Here is an 18,433-nt window from a genome sequence, read left to right as displayed (position 1 = left end):
TCTCCAACCACTAACCACTCATCAAACAAACTTTCTCCACTCGGGCTGACTCCGACAATACTAGCAGTGGTAAGGCTATTCGAATATCCGGCAGCCCAAGCCGAGCTAAGAGAGGTTGCTAATATAGTTTATACTCTAGAGAACACTCTAGAAGATACTCTACCACCTGAGTATCACTTATTGCACTATATCACACTACAATGTGGTCTAAATCCGATCTGATGACTTCCCCCACGGGGTAAACGGACCATCTCGGGGCTTCTTCCTGCCCGACCCCGCCGAGTGGAGCCGCCGATTTTCCTCTCTCGCTCTGCTTTGCTCTGTTTGACTTGACTCTCTCTGCTCTGCATCCCGCAACTCTCGTCTCGGAGTCCATTCTCCGAACCCGCCTGCGGATTTCAGTTTCCGAACGACGTCACTTCTCACCCTCCCTGCCCAACCCCCCCCCCTAATCACCACCACAACAACCATGGCTTCCTTCATGGAAGAGCTGTGGTCCAGCATCTTCACGCCAGGCCCCACCCCTACCCTCCTGATCGCGACAAATGTGACCTTTGCTGCCCTCCAACTCGTCTTTTTTGGCCTCCTCCTCGCTACCTACAGCCTCCACTTCGTCGCACTCTCCCTGATCAGTGCCGGCCTGTGGTACTCCATCAACTGGTTCGCCCATGAGGTGCGCATAGCCCAGGACGCCCAGAACGCCGAGAAGGAGAAGGCCGAGGCAGACACCGCCGACAGGAAGAAGGAATCCGGGGACAAGGCCAGTAGCCCCAGTCCGGGTGCAGGCGCGGACGCCGACAGTGAAACAGAAACCGAGTCCATCGCTCGGGGCAAGACGGGGCGATCCGCCACGGCGACAGGCAGTGCCTCCTCGGCCAGACTCCAGCCTGCTGAGCAGGATCCTCGAAAGCGTGTCAGCTCTGGTGGAGATAGTTCTGGGTATGGGAGCACCGACAGCGAGTGGGAGAAGGTGGATGACAAGGCGTGAGGTGAAGTGAAGTTAAATAAAGCAGGTGAGGCTGCGCTACGTTTTGAGGTCGTACCATCTGTCGCTGCTAGTCCTTGGTCCTTGCGGTGTAAAGTGAGACGCGGCAGCCTCCTGGACCTCTCTTTCTCTCCCTCGCTTTGGCTGTCAACATCGCTTTGTCCTTTGTTATTCCCCTACCATGTTAGCTGTTCATCTCAGCGTGGACACGCCACGCCACGCTCTGGGTGGGAGGTGATTATGCGATTCCATAGAGCACATTTTGTCTATTTGTATACCCTTGGAGCAATCTATTACTATTATTCATTATTATTATCAAGTTTTCTATTCCAATTATGCTCTTTTGTATACAAAAAGACCGCCAAATCGTCTTGCGGGGAGGTGCCCCACGTGACACGCGGCAAGCAAGCAACAAACAGCAACAGCAACAAATTCCAACCTCCAACCAACTTTCATTCTTCCCTTCTCCCAATTTAGCCCTCCCTTTTCCAGCTAGATCGGCTTGATATTCCGCTAATATGCCCTCTCCGTGATCACAATGTTATCCACCGTCCCTCTCAATGCGGGCCGCCGACGCGTGTTCGGCTCGGTTTTCTCCCCCGCGTCTCTTGAAGCTCGCCCGCCGCTCGCCTCGAGCTTCGATCACGACCAAGCTGCCCTCGCTTCCTTCCAATCGACTGCCTCGTTCGCCACTTTGAAAGTAGATTCGCAGACAGGGTCCTTTGTGTCCGCGCATGAAACAACTGATCCACTTTCCGACCACGAAACATGGGATCAGGCATGGTCTGCCGCAACCGCCTTTCTGTCTATTCCAGATCATGGATTTGCTCCAATTTACGAAGCTAGGGATACCGATGGAAGCGAGATGCTCAGGGCATGGAACCGACTCACCCCACCATCGAAAGAGACAGCCGACTCTCTGTCCTACCTAGCGGCCGCGACACAACAAACGAACACTCTACAAGGCGGAGCCAGCTCGCGAGGTTTGTTCAGCTGGTATAGTGATGAGATTCGGCGACACTTCTTGACAAATTTGCGAGGTGGACTATACGAGGTATGGAACTTTGGGAAATTATTGAAGCAATTGAGGTGTTAATGGGTTTACAGGTCCTCCACAGCTCTGATAAGTCGGGCTTGTTACGAACGATCGTCGATTGCCTTCAGCTGGCCTTTCGGTTATACTTGGCCCCTATTCGACACTACCTCTTGCCATTGATTCCTGCCTCCGAACAGAGCCGCATATTCACCCAACTTCAGCGGGGCTTCCATACTGTTGTCTCGTATTCTTTGCCATGGCTACAGATCTCACCGTTGTTAACCCAGGAATTTGCGCAAGATGCACTCATCATTCTCGGTATCGACACTTTGCTTGAAGACCCGGATTCGGATGACGAAGAACAGGATGAAATGGAGGTCGATGGAGAGTACTCGGTATCCTACTGTGACTGGAAGCACGCCAATGCAGAGACTCGCGCCCATATGATGACAGAACACGAAAACAACGAGGTCACCATGGCCCGGGATCGTCTTCTAGCTTTCCTCAACGGCTTGCAGCTCGTGGGACTTGGCGGCGATAAGGCCCAGAAGGTATTTGCCAATGTGATGAACATCATGATGACTGAGTTTATACGCGCGGCCTATACCTCTCAATGGGAGGCCCCGACATCAGTACCGCAGCATCTGAGACATTGGGTAGAGAATGTTTTTGCCCGTCTTGCCGTTCAAGTCCTCAATATTATTCACACGCAGCCGAGCAATCAACCAGCTGGTACACTTGATGTCAGCTTTACAGATGTGGAAAAATGGCAAGAAATTGCCGTCTCTCGTCTGGGTGCGCTCCGGGCCAGTGAGCTTTTCGATGTTATTGTTGAATGGCCTACCAGCACTGGAGCCGTGGAGGATTTGAAACATTTCACCACCCATCCTGCCGCCCGCACATACGTCACCCAGTCATTTATTGCGATTCTAAACCAGCGGCTCTTGCACCCCGGTGCCTCAACGGTGGAGATATTGCAGTTGTACATATCCATCATCCGCGCCTTTCACCTCCTAGACCCGAAGGGTGTTCTTCTCGACCGCATTGCTCGGCCCATTCGACGATACCTTCGTGACCGTGAAGACACCGTGAAGGTAATTGTCAGTGGTCTCTTGGCTGAGCCCCCGACTGATGATACTTCGGATCTACCTTCCAGTCATGACACCTTGGTTGAGCTGTCAACAGAGTTGTCAAAGGCGCACCAACTTTCTCTGCAAACGAATACTAGCGAACTGGACTGGGATGACATGAACTGGATGCCAGATCCCGTCGATGCAGCACCAGACTATCGGAAATCGAAGAGCTCAGATGTCATCGATAGTCTGATCAGTCTCTTCGACTCTAAGGAGACATTTGTCAAGGAACTACAGACCCTTCTCGGCGACAGGCTTCTCCAGAAGCGCGAAGACTACGACCAAGAGATCTCTGTTCTCGAATTACTCAAGGTTCGCTTCGGTGATTCAGCTCTACAGGCCTGCCAAGTCATGCTTCGGGATATATCTGACTCTCGACGGGTCGACCACTCCATCCGCCACGACCAGGGTCTTTCCAAACCCCCCCTCACGCGCGCATCCAAAACGCCCAACATCACGCCCCTGTCCTCCAGACCTTCACGCTAAAATCCTATCTCGTTTCTTCTGGCCCGAGATACAAGACCAAGAATTCATCGTTCCAGAAGAGATCTCCTCGCTCCAAGAGCGTTACTCAGAGGGCTTCGAGGCTCTCAAGCAGTCGCGCAAACTGACCTGGCGCAACGGCCTAGGCCAAGTCACTGTGGAACTAGAGCTCGGCGACCGCTCATTCTCAAACGAAGTAACAACCTGGCAAGCAACCGTCATCCACGCCTTCAACTCAACGACCGAAAATGAACAGGAACCGATTTCCAAATCAATCCTCGATCTCTCCACTGACCTGAAGATGGCCAGCGCTCTCGTTCGCAGCGCCTGCTTGTTCTGGGTCAGCAAGCGTATTCTCGTCGAAACATCCCGCGATACATTCCGCGTTCTAGAATTTCTTCCCACAGAAGCAGAAGTCGCAGAAGGCTCTGCCAACAACGACGGCGGTGCCGGTGGTATCACCGCGGACGCAGGCGACGCAGCTGCAGCTGCCGAAGCCGCCGCGGCAGCTGCAGCAAAGGAAACCGCTGAAGCGGCAGCTATGGAAAAGATGAATCTTTACTGGCAATTCATTCTTGGCATGCTGACGAACCAGGGTGCGATGAATCTGCAGAAAATCGTCATGATGCTGAAGATTGTCGTGCCTGGTGGTTTCCCGTTTAGTAATGAGGAATTGCGGGAGTTCCTAGCTGGGATGGTTTCCAAGGGCAAGTTGGAGATTGTTAGTGGGGGCAGCTATAAGCTTGTTCATTAATGAGCTCTGTGCATTGGGTTGGGTTGGATTGCATTGTTCCTTTCCTTGCTTTTAGCCATGGCGTTGGCTGGTCTATCTTTATACCCTTTGAAATGATGATTTACTCCTTTATGCAACTTAATTGCCGTCATACTTGTAAGATCCCACTAGTTTATTAGATGAGCTTTAGGTGAATATAGTGGAGGTATAATCTAAACATGAAATCGCAGCCCCAGTTGTAACATCATGCTTGAATCCAGCACAGGCCGTTGGAGTACCATATTCGGGCTTTATCCTGGTCTCCCCGAATCGATCTACAGCCTCCACTTTTCATCCCGCTTGCTGATTAATTGCACGTCGCCGATACCAACCGGTCGTAAGCGGGGTGATATCATCAGCATGCGCCTCGAAGAGCTTAATTGAAAGTTTCCCTCGGAGGCTAGACTCGTTGGGATTCGCGGTGAGGTTAAATGAATAACTGGTTGATGACCTCGGTATTGCTAAATGTTGATTTCAAAGCCCGCAAACGGGCTTCTCCAATTTCTTAGTTTTCAAGATAAATGAAAGCCTCGAGAAGCTGAGTATTAACATCGATCCGTAAATTTGATTCCCAATTTTTCATTCTTTGCAACGATTTGTTCAGAGTGAATGACACAATACTACTATTCAACTGTTCAACATGGTTCAATTACCTGAGCCGTTCGCATCCATCCCTATCTATCAGATCCGATACCCCAGGCCCTCTCCTATTCATGAATTCGGCACAAATCTAAAGGCAGCTACGCGGGTCCCAAACCACCCCGAGTTGCGAGTATGGATGAAACGCGATGATCAAGCAGCGCCCATGGTCTGCTGTGGCAACAAATACCGAAAGCTGGAATACATTATTCCAGACATCCTCAGCACCCCAGGAGTGACTACCATCGTAACAGAAGGTGGGCTACAGAGCAATCATGCCGTCCAAGTTGCGGCAGTCAGCGCAAAGTTGGGACTTGAGTGTGTGCTGCTGTTGGACGAGCAGGCTGGTGGACTTGACGCTTCAGAGAACCCAGAAATATTCCGCTCCACTGGCAACATCCAAATCTGCCAATTGCTTGGTGCTGATATCCGTGTCTTTTCGGGATCTTATGACAAAGATAGTGTCTTGGCTGAGCTCCGGTCTACGGGAAAGGTGCCCTACTGGATCCCAATGGGAGCTAGTATGCATCCCTTAGGTGGATTGGGATATGCTCGTTGTGCTTTCGAAATTGCCACGCAAGAAGAAGAGCTTCGATTGGAGGGAACCGGCAGGTTTGACTATATTTTTCTACCCTGTGGAAGTGGGAGCACTCTGGCCGGACTTATAGCAGGATTTCGACTGCTCGAGAAGAGTTCAACGGGGGGAAAGCGGCTCCCTCCGCGACAGATCGTTGGCCTCACGGTATCTCCGAAGGAAGAACAGGAGAAAACGGTCTTGGAAATTGCACGTACTACCGGTGGACATATCGGGCTCGATCCACAATCTGATTTGAACTTGAGCGATGTTCGGCTTGACCACCGGTCTCATGGGACCGGATATGGTATTCTCGACACTGATACTGAGAGAAGCTTGAGGGAAATTGCCATACAAAATGGCGTTCTCATGGACCCTGTTTACTCGGGAAAGGCGGCAGGTGGAATGATCTCATTCCTCAGAAGCGGGGAGTTGGAGGCAGATGCTAGAAAATGGGGACACGCCGGGGCAGGGTCTCTGAATATTCTTGTGCTCCATACGGGTGGTCAAACTGTATACTCTGCCTATGCCACCACTCCGACTACGGCATGAATATTGGATAAGTCTTTGAATGCCATCTTCCAGCTATTTTATTTAACATTCCCATATGGAAGCTACGGACGCTGCACATAACGATAACCTAAAACCGATTCCATATGTGCACTGGCAAAACATAGGCAGGTTTTTCAATGTTATCTTTCTCAGATTTAAGGTAGAACGGGTAATCTTATAGGTCTTAGACAATTGGCCCCATTAAATATCCTACCAATGACCTCAAACATGCAAATAAAGCAGATCTAAAGAGGGATATCGTAAGTTTGCCCACAATTGTTCTCCTAGCATACGCAAATTCCCCGATGGCCGATCCTATTGGTCGCATTCCTCATGAAGTCCCGCCACGCCACCACTCGGACCCACCAAGATTGTCTCCGCTTGGAGCGCACATTTTTCACGATCTCAACATCTACCAGGCCGGCTGGCCCAATGGCAAGGCGCTTGACTACGAATCAAGAGATTGCAGGTTCGACCCCTGCGTCGGTCAATTTTTTGGCTATTTGATGTTATTTTTGCCCTATAAGTGAGAAACCTATCCTGTCGTCTTTCCATCTAGCCCAGGATGCAGGTTTTGATTGTCGAGGAAGTAGGAAACATTTGATTGTGTGGACTAGAAGCATAAACATTGTCCAGCACCACCGAGCTCAAATCACATGTCGATTCAGTCACAGCTTCTTGGAAAATATGGATTCAAGGAAAGTTCCTCAAAGTAGTTTCCGTCAGGTTATCCGGCCCTGTACAAAAGAGGAGCTTCGTTTCCTGTGGAAGGCTTCTGCATAGCTCAATCACCTCTTCGAAAATAGTTGTATGCTGTGGCTTTCCGCAAATTCACCAACCGACCAGGACGCCATCCCAATGCCGATGCAGCAGTTTCTCCTTTAATTCACCCATGGCGGCCGGTACGTTCTCTCCGTCGGAATCAAAAGCACAGTGTTGAAGCGTGTGACTTGGCCAGAGGATTTGGCCCAATCCTTTTTTAATCACGTCTTCGAGTCGATGGCCGGTCAGATAGTAGCTCAAGCTGACAGTGAGGATCTGGATACGTTCGTCGGGCATCTTTATCGGGAGCTCTAGAATAAAACAGTCAGTGAATGAAATTTTTGTGCATTCATTAGGCTGTAAAAGATGGAGACACCAGCATTTGATTGTAAAGGTAATTTGTTAAAAGTTCACTGGCAAATTTGGAAAAGGTAGACTGAAAGTTGCCGTATTCCTGGTGAAATATGCATTTATAGACTACATCTTTCCAAGGTTACTGCGGAGTAGACTTTGATTTTAAATCCAGTTTCGAATAATGAACCTGTGGACAATTTCACCCGTGAGGATGGATGGTTCCATTCAAGTTCCTATTGGGTTGGCTGAAGCCACAGGAAAACGGTATTCGCAAGCCGGATATGACTGGGGGCATAGGCCCCACCCATCGGCCGCCGGAAGTGTCGCAAAGCCACCTAAGATATGACAAGGAGATCTTTTGTGTGTAAATTGATGGCTTTCAGTTAAATTTTATTTCTTTTGAAGAGGTCTGGAGGAAGATCCCTTTCATATACTGCAAGAATGATTCCAGATTTCGACCCTTTTAGGTTGGAAACTTGAAATCGCCTGGCAACTTGAAGCTGACTGTGACCACCTGAAGCGGTAAGGGAAAGTGGTATATTACCATCCCTCTTCCGGGACCGCCTTTGCACTTGCCTACGTGCCAGTACCCGGGTGGGTTCTGAATTTTGATATTTTGCCGATTAAGCGCATTTTGTCCCAGAGAAGGTAGCTAAGTGACCGAGGTAAATAAAATTCCACTCGGTATGTCAAGATGTGCCATGAGTCACTTCCCTGAACCGCCATGACTAATTGCACTCCACTTTGAGAGTTATATGCCAATCTGCAATTTTTTCGTCCTACAAAGCGTCTTGTGTTTCCATTCCGAAGGGATCATCATAATATCGAGTTCAGCAAAATGCATAGCATCGCCTCTTTTGAGCTGCCAACGGTAAGCACACAGCCTAGTGCCATTCAGACATATCCAAACTCACCAGGAAATAGTGGCTTCAAAAGAATGAGGACGCAAAAACAATCCTATCCGGAAGCGCAACACCGGCCCTTTCAATCAAGGACCTAATAGAGCTGTCAACGGATAAACCCCAGTCAACGGAAAACCTCTCCCTAGACAATATCCCTCTAGCCCTGGGCTCAGGAACCGGAAGCGAAGCACTTCGCAGCACAATCGCAACTTTATTCAACGACAAAATATCAGCCGCCAACATTCTCACAACAAATGGCGCGACCGGCGCAAATTCTCTCATCTTCCAGACTCTCCTTAGAGCAGGAGACCACGTCATTTCAATGTACCCATCATACACGCAGCTCTTAGACATGCCTCAAGCAATAACCGGCACGCAAGTCTCACTCTGGAAACTAAATCTCGATTCAACCCATCAACAAAAAGACCAAGAAGCAGCGGCCGCTGCTGATGTCGCTGCAGATCTTCTCGACATCAACGTCCTAAAAACCCTCATAAAGCCAAACACAAAGATAATCGTCCTCAACAACCCAAACAACCCAACTGGAACCATGCTCTCGCCAAATCTCCAACGAGAAATTCTCTCCTTAGCCCATTCCCACGGAATATTCGTCGTTGTAGACGAGATCTTCAGACCCCTCTACCATGGTCCCAAAACCACCCCACTTCCACCCTCCTTCGCCGAAATAGACTCCTTCGACAACGCCATCATCACGGGCTCCCTGAGTAAAGCGTGGGGCCTGGCCGGTGTACGGGTTGGATGGATCGCAACGCGAAGCGAGACTTTTATGCGCGCTGCGCTTAATACGAGACTATACACGATCAACGCTATAAGCACCCTTGACGAAATCGTTGCGAGTGAGGCGTTGAGTCCGCGGTGCCGGCCGCAGATCCTGGCAAAGCATTTGAATATGGCGCGGGTTAACTTGGAGATTTTGGATGGGTTTGTTGATGGATTTTCGTCCGTTGTTAGTATGGTTAGACCCTTTGCCGGTGCCACGGCATTTTTACGGATTGTGCTTGATGGTGGCCCTGTTGATGATGTGGAGTTTTGTCATGGGCTTAAGGAGGAGACGGGTGTTTTACTTGCGCCGGGGAGTAGGTGCTTTGGGGTTGATGGGTCAGGTGAGGAGTTGAGGGGATTTGTGAGAATTCATATTACCGGGTCCTCGGATGTTTTTCGGAGTGCTTTGGCGGCTTTTGGTGGGTATTTGGAAAGAATTCGCTAGGGGGTAAAGAGTACACGAAAATTTGCTAGTTTCTCTTTTTCTCTCTCTTATGTTTCTTCTTTCTTGTAGATGGTAATATATCGCTATTGAATATTCGGTATTTTCTACTCTGGAGTCCCCACTTGTGGTAGTTATCCTGTAGGTGGATCTTTTGGGTTGGATGTGATAGAAATAAAATAGAGGTATCATTCAATAAGAAACTTAATATCTACACAGAGTCGTCATTAATCATCAGCCTAGATCTCACTCGTCTCGAGGCCCTTTTTACTCCGCATCCAGAGGTGCGACAGGTGGCTGGTCATCAACCTGGATTCCACCACGCTTCTTCTCATTACTATCCCAGAATGGCAACTTCCAGCCACCCTCATGCTCAGGCGTCGCCAGCCACAGGCGCATCAGGTGGCGACGAGGAGTAGGGGGCGCGTGGTCGGTGTAAGAGGTACGCGCGTGAAGGATGTGGGAGTTGGCCAGGAACTGGATGTCGCCGACCTCGAGGATCATGTGGAGGGAGAGGCGGTTGCAGGTTGCCTCGAGCACGGTCAGAGCTTCCTGCTGCTCTGCGGAGAGAGGGGGAATAATGCCCGCATCGGAGAAGCGGGTCAAAGAGCGGACGTAGTAGGGGTCCCATCTAAAAGGTGTTAGTTGATTTGGATAACTGGTGAAAACAGTTGGCGGGAGGAACATACTTAGTGTAGACACGACCGTTCTCGCCGCGCTCTAGGTAGACCACGCTAGTTCGGATGTACTCGTCCTCGCCCTTGCTGGTCTCACCCTTACGGTCGAAGTACCAGATAGGCTCAGTGAGGGTCTTCAGGACATCAGGGCGCTCGACGGCGAGAGTGTTGTAGACGTGGTGGGAAGAGACGATATCAGACTCGCCGCCCTCGAGGGCTCTGGCGATGCAGAGCAGACCAACGATATCTGAATCATCGGCGTGGAAGAATTGGCTGGGGTATGTCAGTTATTGTCCAATGACAAGGGGTATTTGAATGTGGACCGAGTTAGACCTACCGAGCGTTTGTACGGTAAATGCGGACTTTGTCGATCTGGGTAGAATCCTCGCCCAGGTCCTTGACATGGCCTAGGACATGGCCGCGGCTGTTCTGGCTGACGAAGTAGCCAAGGTAGGTACCAAGACCCATGTATGCGACAGCTGATTTGTGGTTTCCCCATTCCTCGACAGGGAATCCCTTGAAGAGAATGAAGCCCTTGCCATTGACGATATCCAGGCGCAGAGTCTCGAGGTAATCTGCCAGATTTGGAAGACGGAAGTTGCTCTGTACAACGGTTAGCATTCAGCATGGCGATCTCCACCAGTCCTTGGTTATGCCTACCTTTGAGATACCGGTCAAAGGAATCTTTGAGGTAAGGAAAGCATCAGCTGCGGTGCTGAGCTCGGCAACCTGCTCGGGAGTGAACCTGTGAGTCCACTTCTCTGGGTTCTCACGATAATCCTCGGGCTTCCAGACGGTAGGACCAGAGATCTCGCGAGGAAAGCGATCGAATGGCCGGATGTGCTCGTAGAGAGGGGCATGTTGACCAGTCGTACGCAGACCATCGGGGAAAATGTCCAGCGGGGCAGCCAGGTTGTGAGGTGCCGTTGGCAGAGCGTCGGTAAGCGCAGGAGCCATGATGAATATCGTTGTTGCTGAAGAGCGGGGAAGAAATAAGTATTGAAGAGCTTAAAATGCACGACAAGGTATTAAATTGTACAGATAGGTCACCAGTAACTATTTATACTGGTCTTTTTGCTCCCGGCCGAGATCCACGACGATGTCGTTATTGTTGCTGAGGAATCGAGTGGGCAGTATGGCGTGCGAATCCGGCGGGAACAATCTTATAGGATGGGGCATTTCTGGGCAGAATCATGAGGTACTGCGGAACATTTGTAAAGAAATGGAGGTTTGGGGTTGTGGCGGTGTTGGCTGATTGGAAGAATTTGGGAGATGGCGCAATTTGCGGGGGTCGATGTTGTGATAACCGCGGCCGATCGCGAACTACAACAGTTTACAGTACATAGTAGACGGGCATATATGTCAAAGAGAATTACTCAAGAAGCTCAATGGACTAGTCTTAAAGCATTGAAGAGATTATTAAAATCTAGAAGAATTCTGGTAAGAATAGGAGTTGCCAGTTAATACTAAAGCAAAGTACGGAGTGCTGTTCCGCATACTCCAAATGTAACCGTGGAAGCTTCCGGGTCATCGGCACGAGCTTTCCATTAGAGCAGACATCTGAAAATCGAATCCTCGAGCTATCTTGACTCAGCCAGGTCTACTCGGCCGATACTATGCTCTATATTTGAAGATTAACAATAGAGTTGGCTGATCTTGCATAGGTAGTAGGCCGGGGTTGCTCGAACATGGGTTCATACTTCACCACCCCACCAACTGCAAGGGCAATACCTAGGTACTATATACTAGCGCCTGAGCAGCCCACTGGTATCCCACGAGAACCCATGATACCTAGGTACATGAAAATACTAATTTATTAAGACTCTATAAAATACCCTAGTTTATTGGATACATTTCTTCGTTTTCGTTTGAAAAAAAGAAGAGTTTTCTAGCTAAAATAATGCAGCAATGAATCACATTTGCCTTGGTTTCCTTCATGCCTTAGGCATCATCGATCCCGGCATTCATCTGGATCTAGTTGCTGCTTCCTTCTTCTTTCTCTCGAGCTACACATTGCCTTATATTGCAGTCGTGGTATCTTGATATTCATCGTAACCGAGCTCATCACACTACCTCGTATTTCTACCTACCTAAATGTGCCCTTTTGGATCATCTTTCATCCAAGAGAAAATCAAGCAAGATATGGAAACCCACAGAAACAAACGTCTACTTATTCAAGATCGAAGATTATCAAAAAATCCTGGAATGCGACCGTAGTGAATATTGATAGTCGTGAGGTATAACTATAACTCTTTACCCTGAAATGAGGGAACAGAGTGAGAAAAAAAAGTTACTGACAGTATGCCTGCGCGACCTTTGACTTGAATGTTCCAAACAGCACAGCGAAACACAGCTAGCTCCCGCCAACAATACCTAAACCACAAGCCAAGTACACCACCAGCTAACTTGAACTATCTGAATACTAGTTAGCGATATCTAGAGAAGACCAAAAAAAAGCCGAAACTAGGCGAATATTGACAAAGCCTGTATTAAAATTATACATCGAACATCCATTTTATGCACATCTTGCTGTACCAAGCACCTCTAGGATATAAGAAGCTGAATAAAACGACAGTTGACGATTAAGATAACAGAAAATATTTGTATCAGGACCAGTCCCACGGCTGATGCGCCCAGGCTTCACATGCTAACCACGTATGGGTGTTTTCCCACTAAATTGCCCCCTCAAATGCAGACTGGAAGCTTTGAGGATCGTATCGAGTTTCTGGCTCGCAAAGCGCCTTTGAGATCACGCTGAGGAGATTGTCATTGCCGCTGAATACACCATAGTTCTTCTCTTTCAGAATGTTTGCGACGTCATCGGCTGAAGGCCATAGCTGCCCATTTGGCTGGATCAGATTTCTCCAAAGATCGAAACGGTTGTCTTCGTTCTGCAGATCTGTCACAGACATGACCAAAAATGTCATTCCGATCGAGAATGTATCCACTTTGTTGCTGTAAGGACCTCCGTTTGGGTTGCTCCCAGACTTTGTTCCCCAAGAGACAATTTCTAGGTCGGGAATGTTAGTTTCGGGCTCAATGAATACAATCTAGAGATCATTACTTACCAGGTGCAGCATAGGTTCGGGTACCAACGGTGAATGCGCTTGAGGTTGTGGCCTTGACCGCGGTATCAAAATCGATAAGCTTCAGTGTGCTACCATCAAGAAGAAAGTTCTCAGGCTTGAGGTCGCGGTGAATGATGCCTGCACTCTGGACTGCTGATACTGCGTTGAGAATTTGCTTGAATGCACTATTGACTGAATTTTGATCCGTGAAAGAGCCAAAGTTTTGCTCAAGTGAGCTGCCCGAGATGTAAGGCATAATCGCGTTGCCAGCATCACCTTCGTTAGAAGACACGGCTCCAAGAGCTCCAAGAATGTTGTCGTTGTTGCCAAGTTCAATCTGTAGCGAGGCTCCGTAGAGAATTGCGTTTTTTGAATCTTCGAGTCCTCGTTTGACAGCCACATCCTGCGTTGACTCTACTTCGCCGTCCTTCTTGGTCTGGAGAGTGCCTTTATAAACAGAAACCTCGCCTTTGGCGATTGGAACTTTGTCCCAAGTCGCTACCATTTCTCCGCAATCGTCAGTTGTCCAGGTAAGTGTCCTTGTGCTTCGATCGAAAGTTCCCACATCACCGTCAGCGGCTTCTTCGCAAAAGTAAGGGTTGTTTTCGAGTTGGTAATTCCAATCATTGTACAACTTCCAATCTGTCGGTAAACGTTTGGCAAGCTTGTGTCGATGGTAAGGAACGGCGGTGCCCGCCGCAAAGAGCAGATGCGTGCTCAGCAGAGCGAGAGAAAGTCGGCTGAAAATATTCATCGTCGCTAGTGTACAGAGCCAGTTCGATAATTATGAAAAAGAATGAGGGATAATCTGGCTCGGAGAGGGAAGTAAATCCAGGGCGCTGTTATCCTTTATTACAGGCACCTACTATAATGGATTTTCATTTGGACCCTGAAACTCGACAATCTCCTAGTATGTACTTGAAAGGCCCAGTCGAGATCCCACGCTAGCTGAAGGAATAAACCTTTATGGCCGTCGCCCCCACCAAGCTGACGGGCTTGCCCCTGTAATCTGTAGAAGGTTTCGGCCCTAAGATTCTATCTCCGCCATTGGCCACTTTGGAGTCTTCAGCCCTGAGACTGATGATCCTTAATGTCATTCATTAACTTGAATTACGCCCATACTTGGGGGCTGAGGAGCCTCAGGGTTTCTTGAGACCACCTACTAGTTGCTTATCAAAGTATCCCCTTGAGTCTTGTTCTCTCAACGCTTAACTATCGGGTGTTTCAACTTCCAACAGCCCTATAATGCTTACCTAGTACAGTGCGAAAGGGCCCCGCTAGAGTGTGAAGACTTTGAGCCCTCCCCTATTCCCCAGGTACACCTCGTAAACAAAAGATCGGCTGCGTTTCTCGCCCCCAAAGCATGCTCTGCCATTGGCAGTGATCGGCGTTTTATTCGTGGCTGAAACGATCTTCAGCTAAAATCTGACAATAAGCGCTGTGGAGACCTTTCAGGATGCTCAGCCTCGCCAAAGGATGCTCTAATGTCTGTCATCGCAATGAGACCCGGCTCCGGGCAAGATGAAGCTGTCAGGAACAGCGTCCACAGCCAACTTCAATTCTTCATAGGAAAAATAGATGATGTTGAAATTCAATCCTAGTTCGATGGGGTTGGGCAAATATCTTGAGAAATAAGATGTATCCCCGTCTGATTAGCCAATGATTATTTGTCACCATGGGAAAGCTTAATACATCTCGCAGGTCCCGTCAAAACCCTAACGGTAAGCCACCAGCGGCAGCAGCCTCGAGCTAATCTGCGACCCCTGACGAAAGGGGACTCATTCCACTTTACTCCGAACTGGTTTCTCAATCCAGTACTCCGCACGGAGTATTACCTTTAAAATTAACCCCTGAAACTTGAATTGGCCCCATAGACGAATACTGCCCAGATGGGGAGCAAAAAAATAACTGATATATTTGCCCCAGTCTCATCCGCTCTTCTTCCTTACCTCCACTAATTCGTCAACGCTTCCACGCTTTCAATATGGTGTCTAAAAGCGCGGTTCTACTGCTTTTCCACCTCTTAGAGGGGGTCAGCGCAGACTGGACGACAACTATCAAAGCCAACCTCACTGTGGCGAACGGCTTCACCCCCGTCATCGACTTCACCACGGCACCTCCGCCTGGTGCATCGAGTCCGAGTCTCTCATCGACTCCCCCAAGCAGTCTTAGTCGACAGCAGGCTCACCGGGAACATTTTACGACAACTATCACGGTACCCGATGGTATGATACCGGTCATCCACTACAGCACTATTTCGTCGACCCCTAGTGCCTCTTCCAACGCTGTACCACCCCCGGACACAGCTTCTTCAGGAAGCACCCAGCCTGCTAGTAAACCTCCTTCGAGCTCAACGCCTTTAATTCGGCCATCCCCATCCTCTACTCCTGTGGTCACTCCGGGAATACCGAGTGTATCAAATCCATCATCTTCTCTTGTTCAAACACCGCGCTCCTCCACTCCCAGTCAATCGGGTAGATCGAGCTCTAGCAGTGGCCCTTCTGGCTCGGCAACCAGCATTCCTACTATACCAGGCCAGAGCGGCTCTGCCTCAAAGACACCAACAACTAGGCCTGCTTCATCCCCCTCTACATCTTCCGGGTCATCTTCTCCCCTCCAGAGTGGCTCACCCAGCACGGGTTCTCAAGCACCTGGTGGCTCTTTGACAAATGTGCCACCTTCATCTGGCCAAAGTCTATCCACCCCCAAAGCCTCATCGACTCCAGCTTCATCACCAGCCAGTGGTTCGGTCCCATCCCAGGGACCTTCGGTGCAACCCTCATCGGCTGATCTTTCTTCTGCCCCGGATATTATCTCACTCACCCCAACCGGTACCAACTCTGCTACGGAATCTGCAATTCTTGAGTTTGGCCCCACAGGTCCTCCATCATCGCAGCCCTGGGGAACTCTTACTTCTGCGCCATCGAGTGCTACTACCGGAACAGCAGCAATCTCAGAGGCCACAGACATTGCAATCTTCTTAAAAGGGCTCTATAACAATATTGATCAGCTCAAGACAGACCCTGAAAACTACAAAAAGAATCTCGAAGACGTTGAGGATAAGTCTCAGGATTACCTCTCTAAGATTGGATATCCCTCGACCAAGTCCCCTTGCTCTGGGTCCGGCTCTCTGCGAAAGAGGTCTCTGTTCGGTGCTATTGGAAATCTCGCCTCTAGTGCAGCCAATGTTGCCAAAGGTGCTGTAGATACTGCCAAAGACATTGCAGAGGATGCACTCAGCTGTATCAAGCCTATTGCCGATAGCATGATCAAGACGATCCCCGATGATGTGACTAAGTTGACGGATGACATTGAGAACACCATTAAAAAGGGTTCTGAATACCTGGTTGAGATCAGTAACATCGTGACCAACATGGAGAACAAGATAAAGGATGATGAGGATAATAACTCGTCATCTGAATCTGAATCCTCGACATCCTCTTCCTCTACTTGCACGTCAAGCACAACCTTTTCTGACTGCACGACAACCACAGTCTTGATTTCGACTTTCTCCACTGGAGGAGATGGTTCGGCTACACCGTCAACTAGCACGTCTAGTACGGTCACTTGTACTACCGAAACTGCCTGCAATGCTTCCCCCACCTCGACGACCGTCACCACCACTGAATATGGTTCCTGTCCGCTCAGACAGACAACCAGAATCGTACCTAGCAAGACGAATGCTCCTATGTCGATTCCATACGTTCCAACCACCTCGGGTTCAGTTGGATCGGCATCTCCTGGATCTACTGTAATCGTCTCGACAACCCCCGCCAGCTCAACAAAACCTGAATCAAGCGTTCCGCAAAGCTCCCAACCCCGTCCTCAACTCCCGGCGCAAGCAACTCTTCCAATACACCGTCGCCTTCCGCATCAAGCTCATCTCCCTCAAATACCTCAGCCCCTGGAACATCATCCACCCCTAACCTGACGACGACTCCCAGCCTGACGACGACTCCCAGCCCGACGATCACTCCTAGTCCGACGACAGAGCCATCAGTTAGCTACTATATGTGTTTGAACAAGGGAGGCCCAGATGTCACCAGCCCTCATTGTCAATGCTCAACATACACAGAGGGGCAGACATATTGGGCAACGGCCTCCCTTATCTCCGGCGCGTGCTGGCAGTACACAAGCTTTCCATCCCAGATCACCCTGACGCCAACTTTCACACCCACAACGCCAACACCAACACCCGTGCCTTTCGTCACCACCTCAGCGAATGGCGAAATTATCTCCTATCCGTCCCAAATTTTCACGGATTTTGCCACGCAGGGTGCCGGCACACCCGTGACACTGCAGACTCCTTCGCCAAGCCAGACAAGCAGTAATGACAAAGGTTCAGCCCAATGCCATAGTATCGATGATGCCTGCGATAGAGCTTCTGAGCAGTATGTGGATGACACGGTCTACTCATCCTACACCTCTTACACGGCCAATATAAAATCCGGCATTATCGTGGCGGCAACTTTAGGCCAAGCCGGATGTGCGGCCATGTTTACTTGCGACAATGACGATTATGGGTTTGGCATGACTGGACGCCAGATCAAGGATGCGTAAGTCAATACCTTGATGAAATTTTCTGAACTTGCTCTAACAACTTTACTAGTATCGCGTATATGAAGGACAATGACAGTGTCGATAAATGCGGAACTATGTATTTGTCGAACTCTTGTCATATCACTCGCAATTACTGCACCAGTTGCAAGGCCACGCAATAATTGGGTGTTCTAGTACTTGCAATATCATAGATTTTCCCGGCATTTTGCCTCCCCCTTAAGATTCTTCATAACTGGTGTTTAGATATTTTACTTGAGTGCTTCACTTTCCCTTCAAGAACTTTCATTTAATATTCATATATTTGGCACTTTGCCTGTTTATTTATGAGCTCGTTCACTTCGTAAAGATTTATTTCATAGATACCTTAGGCCTAACCTATGGGGGTGCATCTAATGGGACCTGTTGGATTCATTTTTGGTTGCCGGTTGGATTTGGCTTCGAAGACTCGAAGGCGCCAATTCCTTATAGCATGTTTTTCTTTGGCTAATTAACTACCAATCTGCTAGCTTTTAGATATAGACCACAAATTTGAACCTAATCATGGCGTAATCTCAAAAGGAGGTGCGACCGCGTAAGGATACGGAGAACTTTGGAAGAGCCACCTGCCAGAGGAAATTTGCTACATAAAGAAGACATCTGCATGAACTTCATAGTTCTGTTTTTGTATGCATGGACATACTTCATCTAACTCGCAAATTATGCATAACTACA

General features: G+C 49.1%; 8 protein-coding genes across 8 annotated transcripts; 5 read left to right on the top strand and 3 right to left on the bottom strand.

Moving 5' to 3' along the window:
• Nucleotides 1-469: 469 nt before the first annotated feature.
• N7509_000672 (V-type ATPase assembly factor PKR1) lies at nt 470-988 on the top strand (the record flags this gene model as incomplete). The annotated part of the gene is made up of 1 exon (XM_056625309.1): nt 470-988. One exon carries the CDS (start codon nt 470-472, stop codon nt 986-988), a length of 519 nt encoding a protein of 172 aa, XP_056493891.1.
• Nucleotides 989-1,523: 535 nt separating this feature from the next.
• On the top strand, nt 1,524-4,391 carry N7509_000671 (anaphase promoting complex subunit 2; the record flags this gene model as incomplete). The annotated part of the gene is made up of 3 exons (XM_056625308.1): nt 1,524-2,039; nt 2,093-3,563; nt 3,628-4,391. 3 exons carry the CDS (start codon nt 1,524-1,526, stop codon nt 4,389-4,391), a joined length of 2,751 nt encoding a protein of 916 aa, XP_056493890.1.
• Nucleotides 4,392-5,049: 658 nt separating this feature from the next.
• N7509_000670 (1-aminocyclopropane-1-carboxylate deaminase/D-cysteine desulfhydrase) lies at nt 5,050-6,174 on the top strand (the record flags this gene model as incomplete). Its single annotated transcript, XM_056625307.1, has 1 exon — nt 5,050-6,174. One exon carries the CDS (start codon nt 5,050-5,052, stop codon nt 6,172-6,174), a length of 1,125 nt encoding a protein of 374 aa, XP_056493889.1.
• An 831-nt stretch (nt 6,175-7,005) lies between these two features.
• Nucleotides 7,006-7,233, bottom strand: N7509_000669 (uncharacterized protein; the record flags this gene model as incomplete). The annotated part of the gene is made up of 1 exon (XM_056625306.1): nt 7,006-7,233. The coding sequence occupies one exon, from the start codon at nt 7,231-7,233 to the stop codon at nt 7,006-7,008; it is 228 nt and encodes a 75-aa protein (XP_056493888.1).
• An 895-nt stretch (nt 7,234-8,128) lies between these two features.
• On the top strand, nt 8,129-9,420 carry N7509_000668 (uncharacterized protein; the record flags this gene model as incomplete). The annotated part of the gene is made up of 2 exons (XM_056625305.1): nt 8,129-8,161; nt 8,215-9,420. The coding sequence occupies 2 exons, from the start codon at nt 8,129-8,131 to the stop codon at nt 9,418-9,420; spliced, it is 1,239 nt and encodes a 412-aa protein (XP_056493887.1).
• A 264-nt stretch (nt 9,421-9,684) lies between these two features.
• N7509_000667 (TauD/TfdA family dioxygenase) lies at nt 9,685-11,051 on the bottom strand (the record flags this gene model as incomplete). Its single annotated transcript, XM_056625304.1, has 4 exons — nt 9,685-10,048; nt 10,107-10,367; nt 10,432-10,697; nt 10,755-11,051. The coding sequence occupies 4 exons, from the start codon at nt 11,049-11,051 to the stop codon at nt 9,685-9,687; spliced, it is 1,188 nt and encodes a 395-aa protein (XP_056493886.1).
• A 1,715-nt stretch (nt 11,052-12,766) lies between these two features.
• On the bottom strand, nt 12,767-13,916 carry N7509_000666 (protein kinase family protein; the record flags this gene model as incomplete). Its single annotated transcript, XM_056625303.1, has 2 exons — nt 12,767-13,104; nt 13,163-13,916. 2 exons carry the CDS (start codon nt 13,914-13,916, stop codon nt 12,767-12,769), a joined length of 1,092 nt encoding a protein of 363 aa, XP_056493885.1.
• Nucleotides 13,917-15,146: 1,230 nt separating this feature from the next.
• On the top strand, nt 15,147-17,883 carry N7509_000665 (uncharacterized protein; the record flags this gene model as incomplete). The annotated part of the gene is made up of 3 exons (XM_056625302.1): nt 15,147-16,913; nt 16,961-17,718; nt 17,772-17,883. 3 exons carry the CDS (start codon nt 15,147-15,149, stop codon nt 17,881-17,883), a joined length of 2,637 nt encoding a protein of 878 aa, XP_056493884.1.
• Nucleotides 17,884-18,433: the final 550 nt, after the last annotated feature.

This window comes from Penicillium cosmopolitanum, assembly GCF_028827165.1.
Source record: "Penicillium cosmopolitanum strain IBT 29677 chromosome Unknown utg000003l:1.0-3747932.0:1.0-3751027.0, whole genome shotgun sequence".
In the NCBI taxonomy this organism is placed as follows: Eukaryota; Fungi; Ascomycota; class Eurotiomycetes; order Eurotiales; family Aspergillaceae; genus Penicillium; species Penicillium cosmopolitanum.
The sequence above is the reverse complement of the archived record's forward strand: the minus strand, read 5'-3'. Positions and strand labels throughout refer to the sequence as shown.